Here is a 16,797-nt window from a genome sequence, read left to right as displayed (position 1 = left end):
GATGTCTGGGATGTGCGTGTATTATGGTGCATCAAACTACATTGGTATTCTGCCAAGAATGCAGATAATAAACGGTTTTGAGCGTCCAAATTGATGTTTAAGCGTCAACTGTGTGCACTTCAGTAGACACAAACAATAAAGCTAAGCTGCCAGCATAGCAGCCGTCATTATAACCGTGGTGATAAAAATGGATTAAGGCTTGTCCAGGTTTTTTTTTCTTCATTTCTGATGTCACTTTCTCTCAAAGTGGTGTTTAATTTATAGCCGAATTCACAACAGGGGCACTAAATAAACTATTTATCCAACTGGATTGCAAGTTTAAGTTTTGTTTTGACGACACACCGCTCCCTTTGCATCACCGAGTGCATTGTATTATGTTTAGTGAAGGTTGTGCTGGAGTCAACAGTAAGTGTAGTACACAAGCATAAATATGAGAGCAGGCCAGACTGCAATCAAGCTCCCAGTGTTCTAAATTTAGGATTTAGCAGTCACTGGAGTCATGAATAAATGAACATAGCTGTCCACTTCCAGACTTCAGGCTCATGGTTGTACAAGATTTGTAACAGCTGGGTATCCAGACCACCTGTGTATCCAAATGTGTATTTGAGTCCAAGAGAGGATGTAAGCAGCTTGTTGTGATGGCACATAGATGTTATGGATTTTGGCATTCACACTGATATTTTAATGTGTCAGTTTCAGTATGTGTCAGCGCCATGCCAAGGCAAATCCTATATTTCCTATATTTCCTCTATTTCGATCAAACCGAATCGTTATACCAACCTGTTGGACGGGACCCTGTGACCAACAGGCCTCAAACGGCATACTAATGCGTGGCCCACCATTCGGTCCTCAAATTTAGCATGGCAGCTCAGATGTAGATGTATAATCAAATCCCAATGGATGGACACACTTCAATGTATGTTCAAGTTTCTCACCTTTAATGTGTATTTTCAGTAGTTGCTCAATAGATAATGGCCATTGTGAAAAGTTATGGTTCCAGATGGTCGCCAGCTCTTGCCCTTAGCCAACTTCTCCTACTGTGCATTGTACTGTATGCTGCCCAGTCTGGGAATGTCCCTGCACTTTTTGGTGCAAAACCACATTATACCTCAATTGCTAATAACGTCACCAAAACACTACAACGCTCTCCCCATTTTCCTCATTCGCTAAATGACATCTGTGCAAATGTTATAGGTTTGGTCTTAGTGGTTCATCAAAGTCACTTTGATACTTCTGTTGACTTGCCACCAAATTAAGTGTGAACGTGTTAATATGACTCCATAACGCCGCAATTGTTTATTATCACCTGACTTGGACGCCTTCTGAAGGCTGTGTAATGGTGGAGAGTTGGACATTGAGGAGTAACAGTTGTGAGCTCAACTATAAGTAATAACAATAAACCATGAATAATTATTGCATTGATTATTATTTTTCTCACCTCTGCTCAAATCCAAATCCCTCTGTAAGTCCCACATGTAATGGTCAAATAAACCTTTGAATCATTGAATAATTTCCGAGCGTGCACCATTTACTTTATTGATAAATTGGTAATCAATGCTCGACTGATCAATATAGGCCTTCATTTCTCTAGAGCCCGCAGAGTCATTGATGCCTGCGCCTCCCCCTCCTGGGTGGCTTGATCAATGTAGTTTTGGAGCACTTATGAACCACGGGCAAAAGTGAGTTGTTAAGCCAGCAAATCTATATACCATATATTGGATAAGATAGTAGATGCGTGTATGTGACCACATACACCCTCACCATCACCATGAGAAGATGAAAATACGACAGCACACCTTACCACCTGACTCTATTCAGTTCCAGACTAAGTTTGTTTCTATTGTTTCCCAGATGCTAGCACAATACTTCATTCATTTACTTCATTTTCTCTATAGACGCTATGATTCCTCATGGAACATTCTCTCCTTTGTCTTTGTATTTCTATTGTTACATCTGAGCTGGCCATCCTCTTTGTCTGCAGTTGCCTTTGTAATTGCTGCACGAGCAGCTTTTGGATATTGCTGTCACTTTGTGGCTCGGCTTCACACTCTAGGAGTTGAGCATCGTCTGCTTGTATTAACTTTACAAGCTTGGTCCATTTGTCTGGAAGCCGCTGTGATAAATTTGGCAGTAAAGACTAGATAACCCACAGAAAAGAGTTGAAGAAAGTCTGATTTAAAATACCTGTTACCTCAGAGCAGCTTACTCAAGGCAATCGAATTCTATTTTATAACATTGATTTCCTAATTACAGCTTATCCGATGCCACGATTTAGTAGACGCAACACTCTCTCCATCTCCCCACTAGCCTTAGAAGCTTGTAGTCACCGCCAGAGAAGTTGGCCTTTTCTACATAGAGGGACACAGATTTTAACAACTAAGCAAAAGTTGTCGCTTTTCTACGCTTCACCGAGGACTGATGATACATGGTATCACATTTAGTTTGTTGACTGACAGTGTATTTCATTTTTGATACATTATTCCAGCATGTCACTCCTGGTGACCTTGCTTGATATTTTTCCCATAGTTTCAGTGACATTAAGGAATTAAGTATAGAATGTACGGTTGTTGTTTTGTGGGGAAAAAAGAAGAATAAGAACTGTTCAGTATACTCAAACTAAAGGCCCAAAAATTGTCTCCCACTGACAAAGATGCTTCACTTTGTTGGCTTCTCACCCAGTGTTAATGATTCAATTACGATGATGAGAACACATTTCTTTTAATGATTAGAGGTTTTGTAATCCTTCTGAGTGACTTCATGTTGCATTGGAAGTTAATGACTACGAATAAGTGCGTTCAGTGAAGGTGCAGTGAATGGAACCCGGCGTCCGTATTGATACATAAATTTCCATAAATGTGTAAATTCAGGATACACTGTGCAGCAGTAAGGCAGAAAACCAAAATCCTCGCACAGAAACACACACCCTGACAGGCGCAAAATAAAAGTCGATATTGTTTTAAATGGAAACTGTAAGTCAGCTTTTGCTCCAGTCCACAGACAATCAAACATTCAGTAAGACAGATGTTTGCTGTTACACTTAAGCGCACAAACATCTCCAGCAGATATGAAGTGGGCTGGAAACGTTACTGTTTATTGGAGGCTGTTTGCTGAAAGAATCCCTGGAAATTGAATTCCACTGAGTTTTAAGAAACACTATTTATTAATGCCGTCTGCAGTGGTCTATAGCCAGAGATACTTCTTCAATTAACCCCTATAAAACCATATTCTCCTCCAGCTTTGCTCATTAATCCTACAAATAAGGACACTTGCATTTACTTCAGTCTTCCGGCAGCCAACGAGCCGTATTTCTTTGTGAATATAAAGTGTTTTAATTTCCACTTGAAGGCAAGAAGATGGCCGAGATGAACGATGTCACAGCTACGGCTTTTATCTAACGACTCAGTAGTGCTTCGGGTCTTGTAGCTGAGAACGACTGAGAATAGGGAGTCAGAAGTGTGTGGTTAATAATTGAAGTTGGTGTCGGCTTCCGTCAGCCTGAGACTATGCAAGCGACAGCGTTGCTCTCCTCTGACACACTTGGTGTCATCCTCTCGGCGCTTACAAATAATTTAAACTTGCAGACACTGAAACGGATACATATGTATGCCCATGTTCCGCCTTTTACCCTTTTTTTCTTACATTATTGTTTACAGATTACTATAATTTCCTTCTTGCTCGAATTCTTTCTCTCACTCTTATAGCTGCTTGTACTATCTATTTTGCTTTTTTTTTTTCATTTGAGCCTACTGTATAGATAGATTTATTTGAATTATGTATATGTTTACATTTTACAACCTGTAGATGCTGCTCGCCACTCACCATGTGTTTTCTGTATTAGAACCTATTGAACCAGTTGACATAACCCAAGAACTAACATAACATAGTGAGCGATGGTTTTCAATATGTTAGTCAATTAGCACTGTTAATATTGTTCTGAAGTCCACTCATTTGACCTCGACATGTCGAGAATCTCATTACAGCGCCTCTCATGTGTCGCATGGTCTCGTGCAATCTATAAATGTCAGCGACTCTCATTAACAATTACTGGGTGTCCAAATGCATGTAAATGACAGCAATTACTTTGTCAGAAGTTTCATTGAATTCGACAAAAGCCAAAAAGCTAATGGTCTTTCAGTTGTCATACAGTGTTGTGTCACAATCCAAATCCACTCCTGGGTTTCCTACCGCTCACTGATGTCAGTGCAATTTCACGCCTGTGTGGTGAATCACCTCAACCGTACATGCACTCATATCTTTGACAGTTTAGCCACTTGTTGACATCCAGCCTTTCCTGCCCGTCATCTCTTCCTTCTCCTTCTCCTTCTCTTCTTCCTGCTCCTTCCCTTTCTCTTCTGGAAGGTGACCTGCGATCGTGTGTTTTCCTGACTTGGCCGGCCAGCGAATCGGTCACCTCTGGCCTCTGCTGCGCCGCCTGAACCTGCCAACATTTCCTCACCAACCCCACACAATTACACGTTATTTCCTTTGCCACCTCCACTGACTGAATTACTTCAAGAAGTCCATTGAGTCCAATGAACTTCAGTCCAAACATGTAGAGGATGAATTTAACAATGGCAAACAGCAAAGTGGAAGGAGGCGAAGGAAAAAACAAACAAAAAAAGTCATGTAAATGACACAAGCCAAAAACCGTTTTTCCCCTTCTCGTAATTTGCTCTAGCTCGGCAAACATTTCACTGTTGTGAATTTAAGTGGAGTCATTCTGATAGATATTCTTGTCAGAGCAGCACAGTCTGCTTGCCTTATTGCATCACAATCATATTAAACCAAATTGCATGAGTTTGGGATTTTATTTCCTCTCTCACCGCAGATAAAGAAAATAAGAAAACTACAACACATAGTTGTTGCGATGCAGGAGCAGGATACTGCACAATTAGAAGGCTTAAATGAGGGAAAATAGATAGAGAAGTCAACTCCACAAAATGATGATCATATCAACATTTATCTTGGTTGTCCGTTTCTCAAATGCCACACTCAAGAGCTTTTCCTATCAGAAGAGTGAGACTGTGGTTTATCTTTCACATAGTTGCAAAACACTAAAGCTGAACTTAAGATCATCACAAATGTGGAATTGGAGTCTTAAAACACTCGAATGCCTCTTCTCTCAGGTGGGGCACACTCGAACGCCTCATACATTTTCGAACTGGCTTTAAAGAATCTCACTCTTCAATTCCTCTCGAATGAGATGAGAAAAGTCTTCCCCTGTGTGAATGCAGCTGTCGATTCTCTGAATTATTCAATCTGAAGTTAAATATACATAACAGTCCAGCCTCACTCTGAACATGGTTTCATCAGGGTGCTGTTTTTAATGACTCTGGAAAATGCAATACAAGTTCAACATCTTGAATACGACTTCTTTCCGACTGTTACGACTTTCAGTGACTGTCCGTTTTCGAAATCCATAATTCTTTTGTTCATGACCATGACAAAACCATTGAAGAGTAATAGGCCCGCACTAACTGTCCAGATTCCCTTTCTGTATTTAAACTTCTCCACTGAAGGAGAAGGAGAACTGTGGCAGTTACATTTAATGCTTAAATTCAAATGTTCCCTTCTCAAGCAAGATGAAGGCCCTCACAGGTTTCGTGATTCCTCAGTTTTTTGGGGTGAGCTTTATGGTGTCATTGGTGGTTTGTTTATTGAGGCTTCATTCAACAGCTCGGTTATTAAAATCACCCCTCAAGAGCCTGCGCCAACTCACTGCTCTCGTCTACCAGACTTTGTTTTTGATTAAATAATCAAATTACTTTTTTACAATCTCATCACCTTTCATTTCCTTCATGGGTACTGTTCTTACTTTTATTTCATTTTGTTGAGAAAGTCTTAAGAATCCCAACGTGGTAGGCGATTACTATTCAAATGTTTTTGAAATGATCGCATCAGTATTAGTTTTGCTTCATTTCCGCTGTTATACAATGTGAAGGTGTAACTAAGATTCACTGAAAACAAAACCGTCTTGTCACCAGGCTACTCAACATTGTTCTAATTATCATTTTGGCTCTGGGGGGAACAGATGTTGCAGACCGACTCCTCTTACTCTTCTCTTGCTTCTCCTCTCTAACCTTCTCCGTCTCCCTCTATCTCTCTACCTTTCTTTCTCTTCTGCATTTTCTCTACTTAAGTGTGTTCCTTGACTCTAGCATGTATGTCAGGGTTGTCCTGATTTCGCAACATAAACTCTACACATGAACAGTTCTTAGAAAATGATGTGAAGTGTCTCCTTTTGTCAACTACCTTGACAGTAAAGTATAATTCTTAAATACTGCTTGAGCGTGATTATTCTGTGATCAAAGATCTGTTCAGTGCAACTGCATCAGCTCAGTTGGGTCCCTTCTCACTTCTTGTTGGCTTCATCAGGTTTTCCGGAGTGGTGAAGGAATGGGGATCCGTCTGGACTCTGCCTCCGCCTTCCAGGGTGCTGTCATCTCACCGCACTACGACTCCCTGCTGGTCAAAGTCATCTCAAGTGGAAAGGACCTGCAGACAGCTGCGTCCAAGATGAGCCGAGCACTAGCTGAGTTCAGAGTTCGTGGGGTCAAGGTAGGACAGTCTCCATGTCTCAAGTGTTTACGCATTAGCAAACTTTCGTGTTGCTTCTAGTTTGATGTCTCCGTGTGTGCCTTTTTAAATTTTTATTTTATTATTAAAATGAAGTGTGGTTTAATAGCTCTTAACTAGCTGTTCAGCTCGACAGGCCGTGCTTTTAAACAGAGGTGTAGGTAGATATCAACCAAGAGATGCTCATGTAGCGCTCGTGAAATGATCAAATGGTATGCCCAATGAAAGCCTTATATCTTTCATAACATTAGCATTTGTGCTACATGAGATGGTGGCTAGTTATAGTTATTCCCCTTGTGAAATGACTGATAGGGCAGATCACTAAACCATCATCAGGCCAAGAGCGTCTGGAAGTGGTACAATAGGCAATATGATTGTGTATGACTCTGTATGTCTTTGTAAGATTTTGTATCCGCTTAGCTGACTAAGAATATTTCCCTTTTTTTCCATCCGATATTTGAATCTGTGTTGCTGCTGCAATTTATATTCATCGTTTATGATGAACTGTCAAATCAGCAGCTGTTTCTTCATCTGAGCACGAAGCGCCTGCCAAATGAATTACCAGGGCAGCCCAAATTAAGTGCAGGTTATTGCTTCATTATTCAAAGAGCAATGTGATTTTTAATGGTATTTTCTATATAATGGAGAGAAATCAGAAGTTCATTCAAACCTTACCTGTTATTTGATTGTTGGGATTTGATTGAGCTGGTTCTGCAGGTGAGTCGAATATGATTCATTCTAGTGTTGAGCGCGCAATCGGGACAATTCCCTCATTAGTGGTAAATTAGTTCACATTTTGACAGTAGGTTCAGACATTGACAAAGGGAGAATCTGTGAGGAAAAGGCACACACATGCAGTGTCCTGTTTCACTTATTTTTGTGAGGACCTCCCATCTATAACCATGCAAAACAATTGGCTAACATTAACCATCAACCCCCACAACACACACACGCACCCACACACACACAAACACACTAGCTCAGGTGTGTGTCACTGCAGCCCATGCTGACTTATAAACCCGCTGCTCTAAGCTCCCTTCAGATGGCTCCGGAACATGCTGTATCTTAAAGCTCCTTTGTCTATTGTTGATCTTTCGCCTTTTTTCCGGGTCCTTAAGATTGGTACTTCAAAACAGTTCCATCTTTTCAAGCCTTTTGGTCAGAGAAAAATCTGGATACAGAATCTGTTCCAAGATGTCTGTGCAGTGGAGGTCAAAACTTCTCCCTTAAGGGCCTTGTTAAAAAAAATATGTTGCACTTTTGTTATCAGTGATCAGCTACATTGCTAAAATGTAGACTTTTCATGTTTTCTACTGCCCTATGTCTTTTTTTCAAGTCTTTTGCTTGGCTCAATGTAGTTTTATAGAAGGAAGGATATACAGTTTCAAAACTTACTATCACCTGCTGTTACACTCAAACATAAATGCATTCAGATGAAGACCAGAAGTAGATGTGAGATCAGACATCAACCAAAAGTTCATGGGAATTCTTTTCATGCAGGAATACAGTTGAAAAACGACTCAAACCTTTTATTGAATATTGACAAAAATGGCTTTGTATCACACAAGGCAATTTTGAGTTACAACGATAGATTAGTCAGTTTCCGCAACCTTGATTATGTCGCGTGTCTTTAAGTAGTCAGAATGCTGTGTGTTCTAATGTGTTCAGAATAATAACGAGGTATGCTGTTTCCATGGCAGAAGTGGGTGTTATTCTCCTTTTTAAGATGAATTAAAAATGGACAAAGCATCTTTTGTCAGCACAGTTTGATTTTGTTTAATTCCCTTTTTCACCTTCCTCTTATTAAATACTCTGTTGAATCCCTACATTGTTGTCTGCTGAAGATGAGGTGGACATTTCTCTTCCTAGCTGATGTACCACAGATGCTCTGGTTAGTTGAAGTGGAGGAACACTTCCGGCACTTGGGTTCTCATTTCCTGGATAAAAAAAAAACACCTCAGCCTCAGACTGAATACAACCGTTCTTTTATCACATTGTGTCGCCCCCTGGTGAGTGGAGAATACAGGGACGGCTTGCCTCTGATCTCGCAGCAGGAAACTGGCCGCAGTGCTCCAGTGTGGCTTTGGTGTGTGGTTGAGAATATTAAGCCTCTCAGCGGCTGTTATGTGAATAAAAAATGGAAACACACTCTCAGTGGGGTGCAGGACCTCAGGGACACCAAAGTTTTAATTAAGGGGTCACTTCACCAATTACTACCAATTTCTCATCAGGGATCAATGAAGAATTCCTGATTGTTATTCAGATACATGCTTGGATTATTCATCCTGACGCAGTGGTCTGAGATTCACTACTTACAGTAGTTGTATCACAAATAACAGCATACACACAAATTTGCTGTCAGACCATGTTCATGACAGACTAGAGCTAAAATGGCCTCTATCCTGACAACAGTTAACTATTTTGATATTTGATAAGATCAATACAGGCTACATGCCTGGCCAAGGTTTTAGTGCAGACGACATGGTGTACACACAACATTCTGTGCTACTGGATTTAAATCTATATGAGGTTCTCACTCATGTCAGCTGTTAAGATTACTCAATTGTCCTGAGGTGCTATAAAGTTTGAGCCTTTGTTCATCCAGTGCATCTGAAACTTGAGCGCTAATGTGAAGTGTTGCTGTGTTGTAGTTGCTTGTGCGGTTGGAGTGCTTATTGAATGTGCTTGACCTAAACCATAACATTGACTACTATGTAGACAAAATTGTATCTATGCTTAGATCTGTGCTACATCGCTCCAGGAGCCAACTTGAAATACTTATATAAAGTACTTATATATCATATATATAATAATCCACAATTCAACTGTACTGAATGAACACAATTAATCCTGAACAAATACTTACTTTCACTATTTTTTGCTGATGCTCAAGAGGACATTATAAAAGGCGGACTGTATTGTGCAAAAGTAAATTCTTCACCACCAACCGTGGTGGTACCAAGTGTTCAAATGATGGATACTCAGAGTTTAAATTGTATCCATTTGATTATCCTATTAGACCTGAACAGAAATGTCTTTCTGTCTGCCCTGAGGGTCTGGACTGATTTGCGTCTTGATAATTCCAGTCACACTAAAATATTCATTTAATTTCTCTTCTTTTAATGTCCAGCCTCATTGCGCTTGTGTTGCTGATGTTTAATTAAACTCGCAGCTGTTTATTTTAAAGCCGACACCAGGGTTGTTAAAGCCGCGGGTCTGTCATCAGCGCCACCCCGACACTTTGACAACCGTTTGTGTTTCCACACCTACATCTGCAGTTGGCTCACAAATCTACTGCAGGTCCAGAACTTTCTGTTGTCAGCTTATGTGATCAATGTGGCACTAATCAGTTGCAACACACAATCAATACTTTCACTCCAGACTGACATTTCTTCTTCCTTTTCATCGCTGTGTTACCAAGGATAAGGTGACTAAAAGCTGTGTCACACAAATGCGATAATGATCTGTCCTTCTTAATGTATCTGAACGGATGTAAAATGTCTACTTTCAAGTCACCATGCAGAATAAATTTGATAAGTATCTCTAAATAGTGTGTGTTAAAGGTGCAGTAGATAACTTTGGAAAAACAATTGAGTCCAACGGTTCTTTTTCCATCTGACGGTACCCTGCCTCTGAGGCCTTCCCACCACAGAAAATGTTTTATTTCCATAACATTAGACTGATTCTGTGACACCAATATTGGGCTTTGAAAACTTACAAACTGCATACTGGTCTTTAACAGTGGTTTGCAGGAGGCTATTCATTAGCCTCAGTTAACATAGCATAGCCACCTCTTTCCTGCTCTCATCAGGAACTGGATGTGTCCACACCACGTAATGAACAAAGTTGCAATATTACTAATTTGGTTGCTCACCTGTCCCAGAGGAGCACTGCAAGCTCCAAATCCAGTTTCAGGCCGAGACGATCCGAATGTTTTTTTTTTTCTGTTTTCCTTACTGGGCAGTCCTGTGGTTGGTAAAAAAAATGTCTAGACCAGGAGAGAGTTTCAAAGCTTAACAATGGAGATCAATGAGGTCTATTTGTTTGACAGATTGTCCGCCGGGGCCTGACATGCCCAAAATGGTTACGTAACACGGTAACTGAGCAATCACATTCTCCTCTTTTATTAATAATTATTATCATAATATTATTCACATCACTACTTTTTTTGCAAGGCTTTTTGATGTACAACATTGTACTGTTGTGTTTCTTTCACTATGTTAACTTTATATTGTAATTTGCAAAGTGGAGCACTCACATGTCTCCAGATGGATTCTGGGTATCAACCGTTTTGTCAGTCATGTCATCACCAACAGTGAGGATCGCTTTTGCCCTGATGAATTTTGCCCTGATGAAGCAACCATGATTGCACTGTGTAAACATAAAATAGGAGAGAGAAAAAAACATAGTAAATGCGAGGATTGAGCGTGTCGGAAGGAAAACTACAGAAGTTGGACACACAATTTTTCCTTCTTTGCAGCGATTCAGACCTGCCAACTGTGGTGGGACAGTCAGAGCCAGACCCAGCGGTGCACTTGCTCTGCACTACTAGTGTGTGGGTTAGTCCTAGATTGTCGCCGAGGTTGAGATTGTAATTGATAGATTGTTACCTCTACTCTTTGTCTCAGTTGGACTGCACCTCGAAGATTGCGACTGAACAGTTGCTCACTGCACCTGGGGTGCTTATTATAACATTATTATAGCTTATTATAACAATGATCTTTATTGAGTTTTAAAGTGTCCAGGCTTTTGCCCCGCACCCGTCATTTGGTATGTTCCACCACTGTGCACATATAATTTAAGATCATATTGCAATTTTGGCTAAATTAACCAAAAATATTTCTTCTTCAGCTTCAATATAGGAGGGATTGGATTGCTTCCAGACAGAGTGATGGACACAACCCAAATCGGTTTTAGACAGCTGAAAATGTACAATACATGGAAAATAATTTTCTAAAGTATTTTAAAAGTAGAACTCTCCCACACACATAAAGTGTGTGTTGTTTTAATGCATAGAATTATAATTTAGGGTGATTTAATGTATAGAAACAGAGGTTCTGTTCTCCATTTAACTCTGCTGCGAATAACAAGCTGAGTAATTAAAGTGCCACCAGAGGCTTTATTGTTGACTCTTTCCTTCATCAGACAGCTTCTATTCTCTTCCTTAATTATTCCTCATTACTTCTAGAAGAAGGGAGAAATATTTCTACCGGCTTGGCAGCCCCATCCCAAGTTAAGAAAGCAAATAAATAGCACCTCTGTCTATACTGATGACCTCTAGGAAGTAATTTAAATCTATATTTTGATGTCGGTATCCTTTTTTGTTCCATTATAATGCGTTGTGTATTAAATGTCATGTAATTCCGTGCAAGTATCTCTTCACAGACATGCTGTCGTTGGGTCTGTTGCCCAATTCTTTGACAAAGCCTTCTCTTCTTTTAATTTATCTAGTCGACCCTTTGTTCCTGCATCCTTGCTTCAATTGCACAGCTGTTACCTCTTCCTCGCTAGAAAATGGTGCAAACGTATTCAACTGGACTCCTTGCTGCATCTGTCTCTCTCACTTATTCTCCCGTGCTCAGCTAGATTTTCCCACTGCTGATTTCTCTGATGCTGAGGCTGCAGCGTGATATTCCATTGGTTTCCTCTTATCATGGGTCTGGTGGGGATGTTGCACGAGGAGAAGGGGTGTCAATGGGAAGCATTCGTTGACTGAGAGAAAGTGCAGCGGTGAGGATAGTGGGCGTGATAGCGAGCGATATGACGAAGAGGAGAGTCGGCAGATAAAGCGGAAAAGCACAGAATCTTTCTTGAGTGAGATGTCAGTGTGAAACTTAGAATCTTGGGAATGATGGGAGCAGAATGGATGGGGTGTTTGGGAGTTGATCATTTATCTCTCTCAGATTGCTCTGCATGTGTCAGTCCTGGTGCCTTGTGACAACAGTTCAAGTCTAACCTTTCGCTCTGTAACAATGTGTCAGTGTTATTTCCAGCAGCTTTCATTTCCATCAAAAAGAATCAATCCGTCTGCCGAAAATTGGATTTGTTTGTCTGAGAGCTGCAATTTAAAAATCAATCTCTGCGTGTTTGTCAAACATGCTGACGCTTGTGTAACTGGCACAGTATGGACCAGCTGACCCGCAAGGACCAAGCCAGTCAGAAAAGAGACATGTTGGTGATGTACCATATTATTTAACATTATCAGAGTTTATTCCAGTCAGCTTTAGATAAGCGTATACTTTATGTAGCACACAGTAAAAGAAGAGGTTGAGATTGTAGTCCTTTTTTAGATGTCATTTTTTGATGTGTTTGAATATAAGCTCATTGGTCTGGTCTGCAGGCGACCATTTTGCCTTCGACTCCCCTAACTTTCCTTTCCTTGTTTAGAAAAAGAAATCAGTTCTATGTCCTCCCTTTGACACCTGATCCCTCTTCGATGAGTTGAACCTTAAGAAGGCCCTGCAATGGTGTTGATGTCCATTTCTGTTTTTGTTCCACTAAGAGAAGCCTCTGGAGAGAGTTCCACAACACATGGAGACATCATTTATCTTCACTGAATATGCAAATAAACCCTCCGCTCCGGTAGTTTCTTGACCTTTGCATATGCCATATGGTGACGCCAAACACTTCGCTTCACATAATAATTCTAATGCATGCCTTGGTCACTCTACTACTCTACTCCACTCTCTGTTCTAACAATCTTCCAATTCATTTACAGTGTGCCAAAGCATGTCCTTAAACGTTGTTGCCCCAACTTCCAACTTCCTTTCTTTTCACTGAACATTGGCTTACTCATTGGTATTCTGGGATCATTTATAATCTTTTTTTATTGTTTGTGCAATGTAAGGTGTTCCTGGGAAACTGATTCACAAGGTTGTAGAACAGATGATTAAAGCCCTGCAGCTGTCTGCAGCACTGGATGACTTCACAATAATCTGCGTTTAAAGGTAACACTGTATTAGATCTCTTCACAAACGCAACATTATACGGTAGAATGCTTTTGAATTTTTAACTCTACTGTGTCCACAGTAGTTCCGGGTGCATGTGAAGAGCTGTGTGGCGAAGCTCATGCAATGGAACAAATGAATAGGGATTTCTTCGGTGGGAATGTACTGTTATTGTCACCTTTAATGACGCATCATGTGGGAAAATCAGACGTTCTGAAGAAGAAACACACAAGCTTAGTCCTTCCAGTTATTCAGTTTAAAGAAGCATTAGCTCTTGAATTATCTGAGCTCCATTGGTCTCTGGGATGGGCCTTAAAACTGCTTTGTTCCCGGCACATGACCGTGTTTAACCATATTCATGACTGTTGCTTGGAAAACTATGAGGTTTATTTATGGCTCCTCTTGTTGCTGTCCTGAATTTATAGTGCATGGTTCTGTTAGTGTGCATTTGATTCCCTCACTTTCAAACAAGATCATCATGATTTCGTGTGATCATTTGATCACAGGTTGTGCCATACCTGTTTCATTGGGTGTTATATGTACAGAACAGTGGCAGCAGATGTGTGAGCTTTATATTCGCCTTGAGCAGGACCCACACAGTCAGATGAGGGTTGACTTTTGTGAGAATATCACTCTATAACATATATTTGGTTGATTTAACCATGCGAATATGTTTTATTGAAATTAAATGTATTACATAAAATAGAATAAGGTCTGAAACAGCGAAGAGCTTTTCCCAGGGCACACAACTGATCTGTGCTTGTTACTGTAGATGAATGTCTCAGAGTTGCTGTTGTGCTGCTCTCAAGTGTGGACTCGCTTCCTTCTGCCGAACAAAGGAGAGAGCTGAATACAAAAGCGAAGAGGCTTCCTTCATCTCTACCTTTAGGCATCATTTCTTTCTATTATTTGAGTTCTTGCCTCCTTCTATCTTCACCCACTCTTCTCTCAAATCTTTCTTCTCTGCTAGTCTGTTGTTTCGCTCTATATACCTCCCATAGTTGACTTCACGTCCCCCAAGAACAACAACCTCATTTTCTCCATTTTCCTTCATCCCGTTTTCACTTGAATGTCCTTGCGAATGTCACTTTTCTAGCTTTAATTATAAATGCTATCTTCTATTGTTGTCGTGAAACACATTTCTCTCTTCTGTCGCAGTCAGATATTATTCCTTTAGTTCCTCCTATAAAAGTTTTACTTTATTCCAATTCATTCCCAAATCTTCAGTGATATTCACAGGATTAAAAAAAAAAAAAAAAAAAAAACCCGTGCCGACGAACATGATCCATCACTTGATATGAGACGGCGCCATCGCGAACAAGGAGAGTTATGTTTCTTTGATTATGCTTATATTCCCTGACATCCTCTTTGATCACTATCAGGTTGTTATACATGTTCCTGTCTGCTTCACTAAGCCTCAGATCAACATTGTTTTCCTAGAAATAAGACTTTAAGCAGAATTGAGCCATTGCTTTTTGGTTATACTTGTGCAAGTACTGGTCAAATTGACTGTAGTCTGAAAGTGGCACCCAGACCACACTCTCCTCAGGTCTGGTAATCACACCAGAATTAATAAACGTCTCATCTCTTCATGAAACTAAGCAATCCTGATGGATGTAGTGATGACGACATCAGTCCAAACAAGGAAAGCATCAGTGTCTGACATTTGTGATTCGGAATCGATGTTTTGTGCGTCTCGAGAAAGGTGTGTGTGAAGCGTGTAAATATCACCAGGATCAGCACAGACGACTTGAGCTTGCGAGCTTGGCAGTTCTGATCAGGTCCAGCGGGTTCTGTCACATTAGGTGTTGCAGTCGGTTGCATATGATCCAGCATTTAGTCCGCACACTTCAGGCAAATGCTGCTGACCTGTGCAGCCACTGTAAATGTCAAAAACGCACGCGCGCACCGGCACATTTTCCCGATGAATGATGTGTATGTGTTGGAGTACAAGGTTTTGTTGCCAACTTATGAAAATGTGAGTCTGCTGTCTAGTAAATGATGAGCATTGTGCAATGTGAAAAGCTCTTCGTGCATGTGGAAGTGTGACTCAGCATTTTTGTTAATTAAAAAACTGGAGCAGAGTTTTGCTTTTGGCAATGATGCAGAGGTTTGGGCTGCTAATGTGTTCAGATGCTCATCCATCTACGAAAATCCTGCTAATCAAATAGCTCTTCTGTGTAGTCACATTGTTTGGTTCTCTATATCGGGCATCGTTGTGCTTTAAACGCACAAGCTGCTGTATATAATCAGCACTACTGAAACACTGTCACTGCTGTTCATCCTGCTAACTCCCAATGATTTGTATCATGAAGTTAAAGCACAAAATAGCCAAATGGTGGATAGTGGTTACTGTCAATAGAAAATTATCCTTCAGCATATAACATTTTCTTTCTGTTTTTCTACACCCCCTTCAGCTTAACTTGCATGTCCTCATTTATCACAACCACACACTTCAATGGTTGTCTTTATCTCCTTCTTTTTCCTTTCCATTTTGACCATTCTATGTCCAACATGTCTACTGTTTCTCCTGTCCATGTGGCCAAACCACCCGAGTCTGGCTTCTTTAACTTCACTACATGGTCTGTCCCTGTAATATACCTGTTTCTAATCTTGTCCTTCTTAGCCACCTTGAATGAAAGCCTGAGCATCTTCAGCTGTGCCACTTCTACACTAACTGCAGAAAAAAAGGGACAGCCACAACCTTTTTTTATATTTACCTTGATAGCCACCACTAAGTAGTTTTTTTCCTCTTCTGCTGCTTTTTGTGAACCCAAGATTTTTTTGCAGCGTTCATATGGAACACAGCTTCTCTTTAATGTCTTGCATTAGGGCTTTTAAATCACTATGCTATTGAAGGAGTAACAATGATGGTGGTCCATTAGTGTGACAGCTTCCTGTTTGTGTCATTGTCACTTCGTCCCTTATATGCTTTTTTTAAAATCGTCTCAAAATGGATTTTTTGGTCTAAAGTTTTCAACTAGTAAATTTATGTACCAGTACAGTTTTTTTTTTAAAAGCCTATGACCAAAAGACTCTTGAATTAGTCCCTTGAATGCGACGTGACCCCTCAACGGCACTTTATTTTGGAAATGCTCATTTTCACCCCAGAAATGTAGTCGGACCTGATTTCACCCATGCTACATCAGGATATCTGTCTCCTAGGAAATTCTGAATCTATTGACTGAACCACATCCACCGCAGTGGAAATACAAGACATTGTGAATCATTTTCACATGAATCACAGGCAAGAAAAGCAAATGTGAACGAGAGG

The 16,797-nt window shown here is 40.4% G+C and overlaps 1 protein-coding gene across 1 annotated transcript in view; it reads left to right on the top strand.

Moving 5' to 3' along the window:
- Positions 1 to 16,797, top strand: part of LOC128755270 (pyruvate carboxylase, mitochondrial-like) — a 174,878-nt gene that overhangs the window by 85,627 nt on the left and 72,454 nt on the right. Inside the window, exon 12 of the mRNA XM_053858484.1 lies at positions 6,376 to 6,558. Within this exon, the coding sequence (XP_053714459.1) occupies positions 6,376 to 6,558 (183 nt within the window). The remainder of the gene's footprint in view (positions 1 to 6,375; positions 6,559 to 16,797) is intronic.

This window comes from Synchiropus splendidus, chromosome 3 (genome assembly GCF_027744825.2).
Source record: "Synchiropus splendidus isolate RoL2022-P1 chromosome 3, RoL_Sspl_1.0, whole genome shotgun sequence".
Classification (NCBI taxonomy): domain Eukaryota; kingdom Metazoa; phylum Chordata; class Actinopteri; order Syngnathiformes; family Callionymidae; genus Synchiropus; species Synchiropus splendidus.
Note: the sequence above shows the minus strand (reverse complement) of the source record. Positions and strands in the feature narration are given on the sequence as shown.